Consider the following 13,195-nt stretch of genomic DNA (forward strand, 5'->3'; position numbering starts at 1 on the left):
AATATATGTGCTTCTTCACAATTACATCCATAATTCCCTATTCTCATTAGACCATATCAGAATCTGACTTCTCTATCTCTGTGTACTCCAGAGGTTGCAAGATTAAATGCAGTGAAATGTTATGCCAGGACATCATTAAAGGATCCAAAAGTAGGGAGGTTATGCTTCAGCTGTACAAAGTGCTGGTGAGACATCAAAAGTACTGTACAGTATTGATCTCCTTATTTAAGGAAGAATGTAAATGGATTAGAAGCAGTTCTCAGAAGGTTTATTAATCTAATATCGAGAGTGATTGAGCTAAACTCTGAAGAAAGGTTGGAAAGTTCAGGCTTTAAGCTGGAGTTTAAATAATTAAGATGTGAAATGTATAAAATCCTGAGGAAGCTTGGCAAGGTGAATGAGCAGAGGAGAGCCTAAAACTGGGGGTTGGCCATAATCATATCGAATAGCGGAGCAGGCTGACAGTGCTAATTTGTAGGTTGGTGTGATATGTGAGTAAAAGATGTGACATGAATTAAAATGAGACTATCTGCAGGAAGGGAGAAACACGACAAAAGGTCTGTCAGTAATAATCCAAATTTTCTGACACCCTTCAGTGTAATAAACTATCCCATCCTTCTCAGAGTGTTAGCAAACAAAATTAATAACCCACACATTTAGGACAATAATAGAAAAGCTTTGTCAAAAAAAGGTAGGCTTTTAGGAGCATTTTTTTAGAATCCCTTTGGCCCAACATATCCATACCAACCCACGAAAGAGTAACTCACCCAGACCCAATATTTACCCCTAACTTAATGCAAATAACTTACACATCCCTGAACACTGTGGGCAATTTAGCATGGCCAATTCACCTAACCTGCACATTATTGGCTTGTGGGAGGAAAATGGAGCACCTGCAGGAAACCCATGCAGACACAGGAAGAATGTGGAAACTCCACATAGACAATCGCCTGAGGCTGGAATTGAACCCAGGTCCCTGGTGCTATGAGGCAGCAGTGCTAACCAAAGAGCCACTGTGCTGCCCCAAAAAGTGGTGAGGGAATGTAAATCTTGGTGAGAAAATGAGCCAAAGAGGTGTAGGGTGGAAGCCTAGAGTTTAGGCCTAAGCAGCTGAGTACAGAACAATCAATGGCGGAGCATTTAAAAACATGAATAATCAAAGGGTCAGGATTGGTAGAGCACAGATATCAAGAGGATTGTAGGACTACAGGAGATTACAGCGATAGGGAGGGGCAAATAGAGGGATTTGAAAGTAAGGATCAGAATGTTAAAAAGTCAACACTGTTGACAAAGGTCAGCATTCTTGTAAGACTTTAGTGACACACTTCAGAGGTTTAGCATATTGTGTGAGCTGTTTATTTAGCCACTTTGCAAGTGACAGCTTAATATTACATCAACCATAGATGTGATTTTTTTGGTCCTTGTTCATTCAGTTGAGACAGGTGACCTGTGAGATAGTTAACCCATTCATTGCACATTCAGTTTGTGCAAGATACAAACTCCCTTTTATTCAATGCAAATGTATCCCACAGTTCACCCATAATGACCAAAAGATTACAGATGCATATCTGCTGATTTCAAACAATGTATTTGACTGGTCACCATCAGGTTTCAAAGAGAAAAAATAAGTGTTTTTTAATAACTTGTTTAGCCATGTTGGTGTCATTATTAACACTTCTGGAGTACTGCGAACAGTTTTAATTTTTTAATCTATGAAAGGATATAATTTACATTTTAAGCAATTCAGAAAAGGTTCACTCAACTGATTCCTGTGACAAAGAACTTATCCCATGAGGATAGGTCAGACAGACTGGGTCTATATCCTGTTGGAGGTTAGAAGAACAGGAAGTGATCTTTTTGAAACATAAAAGTACCTGAAATGACTTGATATGGTGGCTGCTGAAAGGATGTTTCCATTTGTGGGAGGCAGATTAAAAATAGAGGACACAGTTTAAGTAAAAAGGGGTCTCACATTGCATGACAGAGAAAGGGGATGCTTTTTAAAGGAGTTATTCATCTGTGGCCAGAGCACAGTAGAGGCAGGGTAAATTATTTCTGAAGGCAAAGGTAGATAGGTTTGTGACTCGCAAGGGAGTCGGTGGTTATTGGCACAGGTAGGAAACTAGAGATGAGACCATAGTCAGATCAGATACGATCTTGTTGAAAAGAGAAGCTGGCCAGAGGGGCCAAATGATGTGCTCCTAATTTTTATGTTTGCGAGTTTGGAGCCATTACATATTAGTAACATAGTAACAGTCCTTTTATGAAATGAAAATTGATACCTGCAATTTCTGCCAGGTGAGAATATTTGGGAGTTATAGAAGGTGTGTCATTGGAGTTAACTAAAAAACAAGCTTTCTACCCTTATTCAATCCGTATCCCTCTATTCCCTCCCTATTCATGTTCATCCAGATGCCTCATAAATGTCAACAATGTGCCTGCTTCCACCACCTCTTCTGGCAGTCTATTCCAGGTTCCGACCATTCTCTGTGTGAAAAACTTGACTTGCACATCTCCCTTAAACTTTCCCCCTCTCACCTTCAACATGTGCCCCCTTGTAATTGAAACTTCAACCCTGGGAAAAAGCCTTTGACTATTCACCTATGCCTCTCATAATTTCATAGATCTCTACCAGGTCTTCTCTCAGCTGCTGTCTTTCCGGAAAGACCAGAAAGCAATTCTGGTCTTTTTAACTTTCCACATAACTAATGCCCTCGAGACCAGGCAACATTCTGGAACCTTCTTTGAACTCTTTCCACAGCTTCCATGTCCTTCTGGTAGTGTGGTGACCAAAACAGCACATGATACTCCAAATGCGACCTAACAAGGGTTTTGTATAGCTACAACATGGTTTGCCAACTTCTGTACTCCATATCTCGGCTGATGAAGGCAAGCATGCCATATGCCTTCTTAATCCCCTTGGCCACCTGTGTTGTCACTTTTAGGGAACTGTGGACCTGCACACCCAGATCCATCTGTATGTTAATGTTCCCCTGGGGTTCTGCCATTTACTGTATAATTCACACCTAAATTTGATCCTCCAAAATACATTACCTCACGTTTGGATTAAGCTCCATCTGCCATTTTTGTGCCCAAGCCGCCAATCTATCTATATCCTGTTGTAACAGTTCACAATTGTCCACCCTGTCAGCAACTCCACGAATCTTCATGTCATCTGCACACTTACTAATCAGCTGACCACATTTCCTCCAGATCATTTATATATACTACAAACAACAGAGGACACAAGAGTGATCCCTGTGCAACACCACTAGTTACCAGTCTTCATTCTGAAAAAGAGCCTTCCAACGCTACCCTTTATCTTATATGATCACACCAGTTTTGTATCCATCCAGCCAGCCCACCCCAAACCTCATGTGATTTTAGTTTTGTGCCATGTGGGACTTCATTATATTGACATTCTCTAGAGTATTCACACACTCATCCCTGACCTCAAAATCAGTCATATCCTTCTCGTTGGTGAAACTTTGTGGTAATTCTGGTTTTTTAAAGTCAGAGGGGAGCCATTCAGTCTGTCCTATTTAAATTTCACATCAGGACCACAGGTTCCACTCCCAGTTGTCATGGAGTGTAGATTTTAGCTCTCAAGGCCAGCATCCTTGGTCAGATGTGAGTTTTTGTAGGTGTACAATTCTCTCTGCTCTCTTCAAGTTGGTTTGGCTTTATTTCGCGCTGTTGATGTTGCATTATTGCAGTCTGATGGTCTCCTCCACTATGACGGGGACCTGTTATTCTCTCAAAGGGCAATAATTTTTCTTTAATGAGACAGTCACAACAATACTGCACACCGTAGTGGAATTTACTGGAATCAGGATCACAGAGTCGTACAGCATAGAAGCAGACCCTTCGATCTAAACAGTCCATGCCCAGTATGTTCCTAAACTAAACTAGTCCCACCTGCCTACTCCTGGCCCATTTCCCTCCAAACCTTTCCTATTCATGTACTTATCCAAATGTCTTTTATGCAATTCTCCTCCAACTGCCTTGGATATTGGGGGTGTAGGTAATGTATTAACATTGACTGCGGATTGATTAATGCACAAAAGACAGAGAGTTAGGATTAATGGAACTTTCTGAGGATGGAAAAATGTAACTAGTACAGTGTCACAAGGATCAGTCTTAGAGCGTCTGTTATTTACCATCTATATCTATGATTTAGATGAAGATCCAAGAGTGTAATATATTCAAATTATCTGATGATTCAAAAATATGTGGGAAGGCCTGTTGCAATGAGGACATAAATAATCTGCAGGGGGATATAGATAGGTTGAGTGAGTGGACAAAAACATGGCAGTTGAAGTTTGATGTAGAAAAATGTGAGGTTTAAAGAATGGTAGAAACAATCAAAAGGCAGATTATTTAAATAGAGAGTGTCCGAAAGTGCTAAACAGAGGAATCTAGAGATTAAAAATAGTGAATTCCTGTTACAACTGTACAGGGTATTGTTGAGGCTGTATCTGGAGTACTGTGTACAGTTTTGGTCCTACATTTAAAAATACATATACTGGCATTAGACAATGTTTGAAAGATTCACCAGGCTGACTCCTGACTTGAAGGAGCTGACTTAGCAAGAACTGATAAGCAGGTTAGATTTTTATTAATTTTAATGTAGAAGAATAAAGAATGATTTTATTGAAACATAAAAGGCCTTACAGGGTAGGTTTTGCGAAGATGTTTTCAACTCTGAGGAAACTGCAAACAAGATATAGTTACTGAATAAGGGATACTCATTTAAAACTGACATGTGAAGGGATTCCTTCTCCCAGAGGTTAATGAATTTCTGGAATTCTCTACCCCAGGAAGTTGTGGAGGTTAGATCACTGCAAGTATTTGAAGAGTAGGTAGATAGAATTTTGTAATGTCAGGAGGAATTGTGGCAGATTAGCCCTGATCTTGTAAAATGGCAAGAAATGATTGAGAGGCCGAATGGCGTACTACTGCTCCTATTTTTGATGTTCTTTTGTTTTAAATAGTGCACAGGAGCATCATCAAAGTATGATAGTTTTGACACAACCTTGCCATTTTTAATCAAGTATATTTTGCATCAGGTTTATTGTACACTACACAAACACACTGAAATAGCTGTGAAATTGAATAAAAGTATGGTGCAACAGAGTAGGCTGAATTATCTCCTCTGGCACTGTAACCGTTCTGTAGTTCTGCGAATCAATTTAAAATGGGTAGTGTAAGCACCTTTTTCTCCACATTAGTTTCATCAACTGCATGTTGGGGCAGACCTCATCAAAGTAGTCAATTTTAAGGAGAGTCTTAAAGACTTCAAGGAGATGAGAGCGATTAGGAGAATATTTCCAGAGGTAGGTCATTGTCTGCTGATGCCTTGACTGTGGTTAAAAGCCAGGGACCAGAAAGCAGAGATGATTAGATTAGATTACCTACAGTGTGGAAACAGGCCCTACAGCCCAACAAGTCCACACCGACCCTCTGAAGAGCAGCCCAACCAGAACCATTCTCCTACATTTATCCCTTCACCTAACACTACGGGCAATTTAGCATGGCCAATTCATCTAACCTGCACCCACAGGAAACTCACGCAGACATGGGGAGAACGTGCAAACTCCACACAGATAGTTGCCTGAGGCGGGAATTGAACCCGGGTCTCTGGCGCAGTGTTAACCACTGTGCCACCGTGCCGCTGTTGGGGAACAGTAGAAGCTTCACAAGATTAGAGTGATATGGGGAAGTGAAGACTTATGGAAGGACTTAAGGATGGCGGGAATTTTTTTTCATTCATACATGTAGCTGCTTTGAAACAATGTCCTTTTTGTATTTCAGTGTACTGTGTAAAGTGCCCTCCAGCAGTCTGAAAATTTCCAACTCAAACCAAGAACCACACATAAAGCTGTTTTAATGTCTCTCCACAGGACAACCCAACACCCAGCAAGCATGAATGGGACACTTATAAGAACCCCAGTGACTACCAACATTATTCACCAATGAACGTATTGAATGCAGAGGCAAAAGAGGCATTAGAATTAAGACAAGCGGAATGGGAAAAATGTATCTCTATGCCGTTAGACGTGCAGGAAGGGGATTTCCAAACTGAAGTTTAAATTGAAGTTGATCACAAGCTGAATCTCTTGCACTTCAAACATTTTTACAAAAGCCTGGTCTGTATGTCTGGACTCTCTTAGAGTAATTTAGGGACTTTATGCACCAGGAAAAGATGTCTATGTCTTTAACATTTCTCACTACCTTACTTAGTGAGATACAGGATGTACAATTATTACCATCATGTGTTGTACGTTAATGTGGAATGAATTGTAAGGTAATCTTTATAGATAAACCTCAAGCAAAGATATATGTTGTAATAGCTTCATTTGGTTTAGTTTTAAAAAGAAAACTTCACCATGAAGCACAATGTATATATTTATGCAGTTTTTAAGATTTATAACAGTCTGTTTGGCCATTACTACACTTTTTACTTTATAATATAAAAGCAAACAATTTTCTGTCATTTAAATGAATGGTTGTTGAACTATGTTCTTCATTGCTTTCAATGCAATAAAGTAATACTCTCACTTTTATATGAATAATATATTTCACATCTTTATTATTGCAGATGTCACACGAAAGCGCAGAAGTAGCTTTCTTGGCTGCAAACGTGTACAAAATATTTAAAATGCTGTATGGTGTAAATAAATTTTTGTCTACATATTAGTTTCATCTACTTCCTACATTTTTGTAGATAATTGAGAATCTGCTTTTGACAATTGTGTTCCAGAGTTATTTTACAATTATAGCCATGGAGCTAGACCAAGTTACACACCAAGTTAAAAACAGACATTCTCGATAAAAGACAGGCTCAAGGTTCCTATTACTTGCAGTTTTGTAATAGTGTTTAAGGTACATCTGCATATCAAAATCTGATAATCCAAGTTCATTTTTGATGGTTAAGGCGGCCTCAAGTTCCTCTTAGTAGCTCCTTTTATATTCTACCCTAGTCCAAAGTAATTTATGGAATATCCATCTCCCAAACTTTTCACTATTCATTGCAACCCATGACTCCTCCATGTTAAAGGTGAATTATTGCAGATGCTAGAAGTCTGAAGCAAACACAGAACACTGGAGAAACTCAGCAAGGAATCTCATGGAATCCAGAGGAAGCTGGAAGATTGGAAACACAATTGGCTTGATGATGGGAAGCAGAGGGTAATAGTGGAAAGATGCTTGACAGACTGGAAGCCTGTAACTAGTGGTGTGCCTCGGGTCGGTGCTGGACCCATTGCTGTTTGTTATCTATATCAGTGATTTGGAGAGAATGTACAAGGCGTGATTAGTAAGTTTGCTGAGATGACACTTAAATAGCTGGTATTGTGGACAGGGAAGAAGGTTATCAGAAATTGCAGCAGGACCTTGATCAGCAGGAGAAGTGGGCCAAGAAATGGCAAATAAATTTTAATATAGATAAGTGTGACATCTTGCGTTTTGGAAAGTCATCTAGGAGAAAGTGAGGACTGCAGATGCTGGAGATCAGAGCTGAAAAATGTGTTGCTGGAAAAGCGCAGCAGGTCAGGCAGCATCAAAGGAGCAGGAGAATCGACATTTCGGGCATAAGCCCTTCGATGCTGCCTGACCTGCTGCACTTTTCCAGCAACACATTTTTCAGTTTTGGACAGTCAAACCAAGGTAGGAGTTTCATGGTGAATGGTAGGGCCTTAAGGAGTGTAGTGGAACAGAGGGACCTTGGAGTTCAGGTGCACTGTTCTCTGAAAGTGGAATCACAGGCAGACAGGGCAGTGAAGAAGGCTTTTGACATACTGGCCTTCATCAGTCAAGGCATTGAATAGAGATGTTGGGAAGTTATGTTGCAGTTGTACAGGACATTGATGAGGCCACACTTGGAGTATTGTGTTCAATTTTGATCACCTTGCTCTAAGAAGGATGTTTTAAACTGGAAAGAATGCAGAAGAAATGTGCAAGCTTGTTGCCGGGACTCAAGGGTCTGAGTTACAGGGAGAGGTTGGTCAAACTAGGACTTTTTTCTTTAGAGCATAGGAGATTGAGGGGGGATCTTTTAGAACTGTATAAGATCACGAAAGGCATGGATAGGATGAATGCACTCAGTCTTTATCCCGGGGTTGGGGAACTGAGGACTAGAAGACATCAGTTTAAGATGAGAGGGGAAAGAATAAAAGTGAACCTGATGGGCAATGTTTTTACACAGAGGGTGATATGCATATGGAATGAGCTGCTAGCGGAAGTGGTTGAGGCAGATACATTAAAAAACTTAAAAGGCATTTGGACAAATACATGAGGTTTAGAAGGATATGGACCAAGTGCAGGGAAATAGGTTTGACGTGGATGGACGTTTAGTCGGCATGGACCAGTTTTGGCTAAAGGGCCTGTCTCCATGCTGTAGGACTTTTATGAATCTGGCAGTACAGCTTAAATCCTCAATAGACTCAAAGTCCTCAACACTTTGTACTCTCGCTCGGTGATTGTTCCTCCCATCATCATCAAACTCATTTCTTCAGAGTCGTACTTTGCATAACTTTAACCCTATGCCCACCCACTTCCTGACTACTTGACGACCATTTGATCAGAACTTGCAAATGTCATTAGTCATTCTATCTACTCGACCATTATCCTATTCAGTATTGGAATCACCATCCCATTTGTGTACAAAATGAAATGAAATGTCTCCTTAATAGATTGCCATTGTTTTCTCTACCGTCTTACCTGTTAACCTATTTTCTCAGTCCACTTTGGCCACCTCTGTCTTCACAGCTCTGTAATTGTCTTTATTCAATTCTAACATGATAATTGAGTGTGGATTATTTTATGAAGAAAGGTTATGCCAGTATTCTCTGGACTTTAAAAGAACCAGAGGTGACTTAATTGAAAAGTTTCCAAGGGGACTTGACCAGGTTAATGTGGAAAGGATCTTTCCTCTTGTGGGCAATCTAGAACTATGGGCAATCTAGAACTAAGGGCTGTAGTTTAAAGTAGGAGATTGTTCATTTAAGATATAGATGTGAAAAAGAATGTTCTCTCAGAGGATTGAGAGTCTTTAAATTCCCTTCCTCAAAAGCTATGGATGTAAAATCTTTAAGTACTTTTAAGGCAGAAATAGATAGATTCTTAATTACCAAGGAGATGAATGAATATCAAGGATATGCAGGAATGGAAAGTTGAAGTTAAAAGCAAATCAGCTAAGATCTAATTGAATGGTGCATAGGGCCACTTGGGTACTCCCATTCTTGTTACTTCTCACCTTCAAACTGAATGATAAATTCTATCATGTTCTGATCACTTTTCCTGAGAGGATTAATTAGATCAATAATCCTCCTGAAATTTGGATCCCATATTCTATCAATGCCACAAGGATTGCTAACTTTTCTCTCTGTCTAAGGATGTTTCTTATGTCAAAGGCTGCTGGATAAATGCATACTGCTTTGTCTGTGGTAAATGCAAACATTGAAGGCTCAATTGGAAAATCTTTTTGGCAACAGTACAGAATGGCAAAATGACACAGTTATTATCAGTGATCTGTTGAATGGGATGTAAAGAAGTGAAAAACAGTCCGTCCCTACTCCTTGTGCTTACTCATTTCAATTGACAGCTGAGGGAACTTTGAACTGGTAAATAGTAATGACCAAATATCACATTAAAAAAAGCACTAGCTAACATCCTAGTAAGATTTTGGGATGCACTTACAACTAATGTCAGATATAAATAAATAGATTTGAGGGAGCAAATCTAAAATTTTATCAGTATAAATTGGTTACAAAATATATTTTACAATTTTTTACAGCATTTATTTTATACTTTCAAGTACAACTGAAATGATATTTAATAAAGGCAATAGCTTGCAGCCAATCCACGTTGTCATGCCTATTTGTGAGAATAGTTTAATTGGGCAGAGGTCTTTATTCTGTTGATTGAAGTCCTTCTTATGTTCTCAACCATCTTAGCCATGACCTTCTGTGTATAATCAGAAGAATCCTGAACTGTAATTAGCTTCTTAATACATGAACACTTCATGATCAGTCTTGCATTGACTAGGTAGTGTATGCTAAACTTCTTTCTGAAGAAGAGCCACTAGATCCGAAATGTTAACTCTTTTTTTCTCCAATGATGCATCCAGATCTGCTGAGTTTGTCCAGCAATTTTTGTTTCTGATTACAGTTCTTTCAGTTTTATGTTCAATTCCTGATTGGCTTCTTTAAAACTAGTTGCCATGGAATGCACGTCCTCCTGTTTCCTCATTCTTTCATTAACATGTCAATGTTGATTGACTCCATAACAGCTTGCCTGTCTTAGCTTACCAGTTCCATAGATCATTACCAAGCTGGGACTAGGAAAACCATTTAGCTGTCTGTTTAGCATATATAGTGTCACCTCCTGCTGATTAACTATCATCCCAAATATCCTAATTGATGCGTCTAAGAATTGTTCAAAATCTCTGTATTCTTTAAATCAAAGATCCATTTGTGAATCCATTAGAACTGATTGATGCAGAAAACAAACGAAAGCTCAAAATAATTATAAGGGACTGTTATAGACTTTAAATTACCAAACGGAATCATTTTAAACATAATTCTATTTTTGAGTAGAGGAATATAGAACATGGAACAGTACAGCTAGAGGGATACCTTAAATGCTCCTATCGTATCTGCGTCCGCCACCACCCCAGCAGTGTGTTCTAAACTCCTAACACTCTGTGTCAAAAAAACTTGCCCCTCACATCTCTTTTGAACTTTTCCCCTCTCACCTACAATGCATGCCCCGTAGCATTAACCATTTTAAATGGGAAAAAAGACTCTGACCATCAACCAAATCTAAGGATCCCGTAATTTTACAGGCTTCTAGCAAGTCTCCTTTCAGCCACTGCCACTCCAGAGAAAACAACCTGAGTTGTTTTAGCTTCTCCTTATAGCTCATACTCTCTTACCCAGACAGCTTCCTGGTAAACCTCTTCTGCACCCTATCCAAAGTCCCCATCCCCTCCCTGTCATGTGCCAACCAGAATTGAGTGCAATACTCTTTGTATGGCTTAACCGAAGTCTTATAAAGCTGCAACATGACATCCTGACTTTTGTACTCAATTCTTCAACCAATAAAGGCAAACATGCAAAACACCTTCCTTACCACCTTATGTACTTGAATGACCACTTTCAGGGAGCTATGGAATTGAACCCCAAGATCTCCCTGTCTATCAATGCAGTTCAGGGTCCTGCCAAAACTGTGCACTTTTCCTTAACAGTATTGAGTATAAGAATTAGGTCATGTTGCGGCTGTACAGGACGTTGGTTAGGCCACTTTTGGAATATTGTGTGCAGTTCTGGTATCCATCCCATAGGATGGATGTTGTGAAACTTGAAAGGATTCAGAAAAGATTAACAGGATGTTGCCAGGATTGGACAATTTGAGCTACAGGGAGAGACTGAATAGGCTGGGGCTGTTTTCTCTGGAGTGTCAGAGGCTGAGGGGTGACCTTAGAGTTTATAAAATCATGAGGGGCATGGATAGGATAAATAGACAAGGTCTTTTTCCTGGGGTGAGGGAATCCAGAACTAGAGGGCATAGGTTTAGGGTGAGAGAGGAAAGATATAAAAGTGACCTAAAGGGCAACCTTTTCATGCAGAGTAGGTGCGTTTATGGAATGAGCTGCCAGAGGAAGTGGTGAATATTACAACATTTGCCATTACCAGAGGAAGTATGATTACAACATTTAAAAGGCACCCGAATGGGTATATGACTAGTAAGGGTTTAGAGGGATATGAGCTAAGTGCTGGCAAATGGGACTATATTAATTTAGGATATCTGGTCGGCATGGATGAGTTAGATCGAAGGATCTGTTTCCGTGCTGTTTGACTCTATTTGATCTCCCAAAGTGCAGCACCTCACACTTACCCAAATTAAACTCCATCCGCCAGTTCTCCACCTGTATCTGCAACTGATCTGCGGTATCCTTTGACAACCTTCTACACTATCCACAACTCCATCAATCTTTGTATCATCTGCAAATTTACTATCCTACCCATCTAGATTTTCATCCAAGTCATTTATATATATCACAAACAGCAAAGGTACAAGTACAGATCTCTGCAGAACACCACTAGTCATGGATCTCCAGCCTTAAAAACACCCTTCCATCACTATCTTCTGCCTTCTATGAGCAAGCCAATTCTGAAGCCATTTAGCCAAGTCATCTTGGATCCCATGCATCTTAATCATCTGGATGAGCCTACCATGAGGGACCTTGTCGAAAGCCTTACTAAAATCCACGTAAACAACATCCACTGCTCTACCCTCATTGATCTTCATCAACTCCTTGAAAAATTCAATCAAGTTAGTAACACATGACCTAACCCCCACAAACCTATGCTGACTGTCCCTAATTAGCCCATGCTTTTCCAAATGCAACATAATCCCTATTCCTAAGAATTCTCTCCACAGCTTCCCAACTACTGATGTGTGACTCACGGTCTATAGTTTCCTGGATTGTCTCAATTTCCCTTCTTGAACAGAGAAACAACATTAGCTACTCACCAGTCCTCTGTGACCTCTCCAGCAGCTAATGAGGATACAAAGATCCTAGTCAAGGCCCCAAGCAATCTCCTCTTTTGCAACTCAATAACCTGCAAAAGATACCATCAGTCCATGGGGACGTATCCACCTTAATGCTTCTCAAGAGATCCAATACCACTTTGATCTTGATCTCAAAATGCCCGAGCATATTGGGCATGCTCCACATAAGCCTCACTATCCTCCACATCCTTCCCCGGCTGAATACCTAAGTACTCATTTGGGATCTCACCCCACATCCTCTGCCACCAAGCAGCAATTCCTGCCTTTATCTTTGAGTGATCCTACCTTCTCCCTAGTTGTCCTCTTGTTTTTAATCTATGTACAGAATGCCTTGGGATTCCATTTAATCCCACTTGCCAAGGTCATTGCATGGCAAAAGTGAGGACTGCAGATGCTGGAAACCAGAGTTAGATCAGAGTGGTGCTGGAAAAGGACAGCAGGTCAGGCAGCATCCGAGGAGCAGGAAAATCAATGTTTTGGGCAAAAGCCCTTCATCATTTCATGGCTCATTCTTGATCTCGTAATTCCCTACTTGAGTTCTTTCCTGCTTTCTTTATATTCCTCACTTGTCCTGTCCAATTTTAGCTTCCAAAACCTTGTATCTGCTTTTTTTTCCATT

General features: G+C 40.0%; 1 protein-coding gene across 15 annotated transcripts in view; it reads left to right on the forward strand.

The window, feature by feature from the left end:
* The window catches only part of adgrb3 (adhesion G protein-coupled receptor B3), an 858,467-nt gene extending 851,773 nt beyond the window's left edge, over positions 1–6,694 (forward strand). For all 15 annotated transcript variants that reach the window (XM_087979341.1, XM_087979352.1, XM_087979359.1 and 12 more), the window contains one exon: positions 5,904–6,694. In XM_087979341.1, the coding sequence (XP_087835467.1) occupies positions 5,904–6,092 (189 nt within the window). In that variant the 3' untranslated portion in view covers positions 6,093–6,694. The remainder of the gene's footprint in view (positions 1–5,903) is intronic.
* Positions 6,695–13,195: the final 6,501 nt, after the last annotated feature.

The sequence above is a fragment of the Chiloscyllium plagiosum genome, unplaced genomic scaffold, assembly GCF_037043375.1.
Source record: "Chiloscyllium plagiosum isolate Xiang-an unplaced genomic scaffold, Cpla_swu_hap1 HiC_scaffold_3, whole genome shotgun sequence".
NCBI lineage: Eukaryota > Metazoa > Chordata > Chondrichthyes > Orectolobiformes > Hemiscylliidae > Chiloscyllium > Chiloscyllium plagiosum.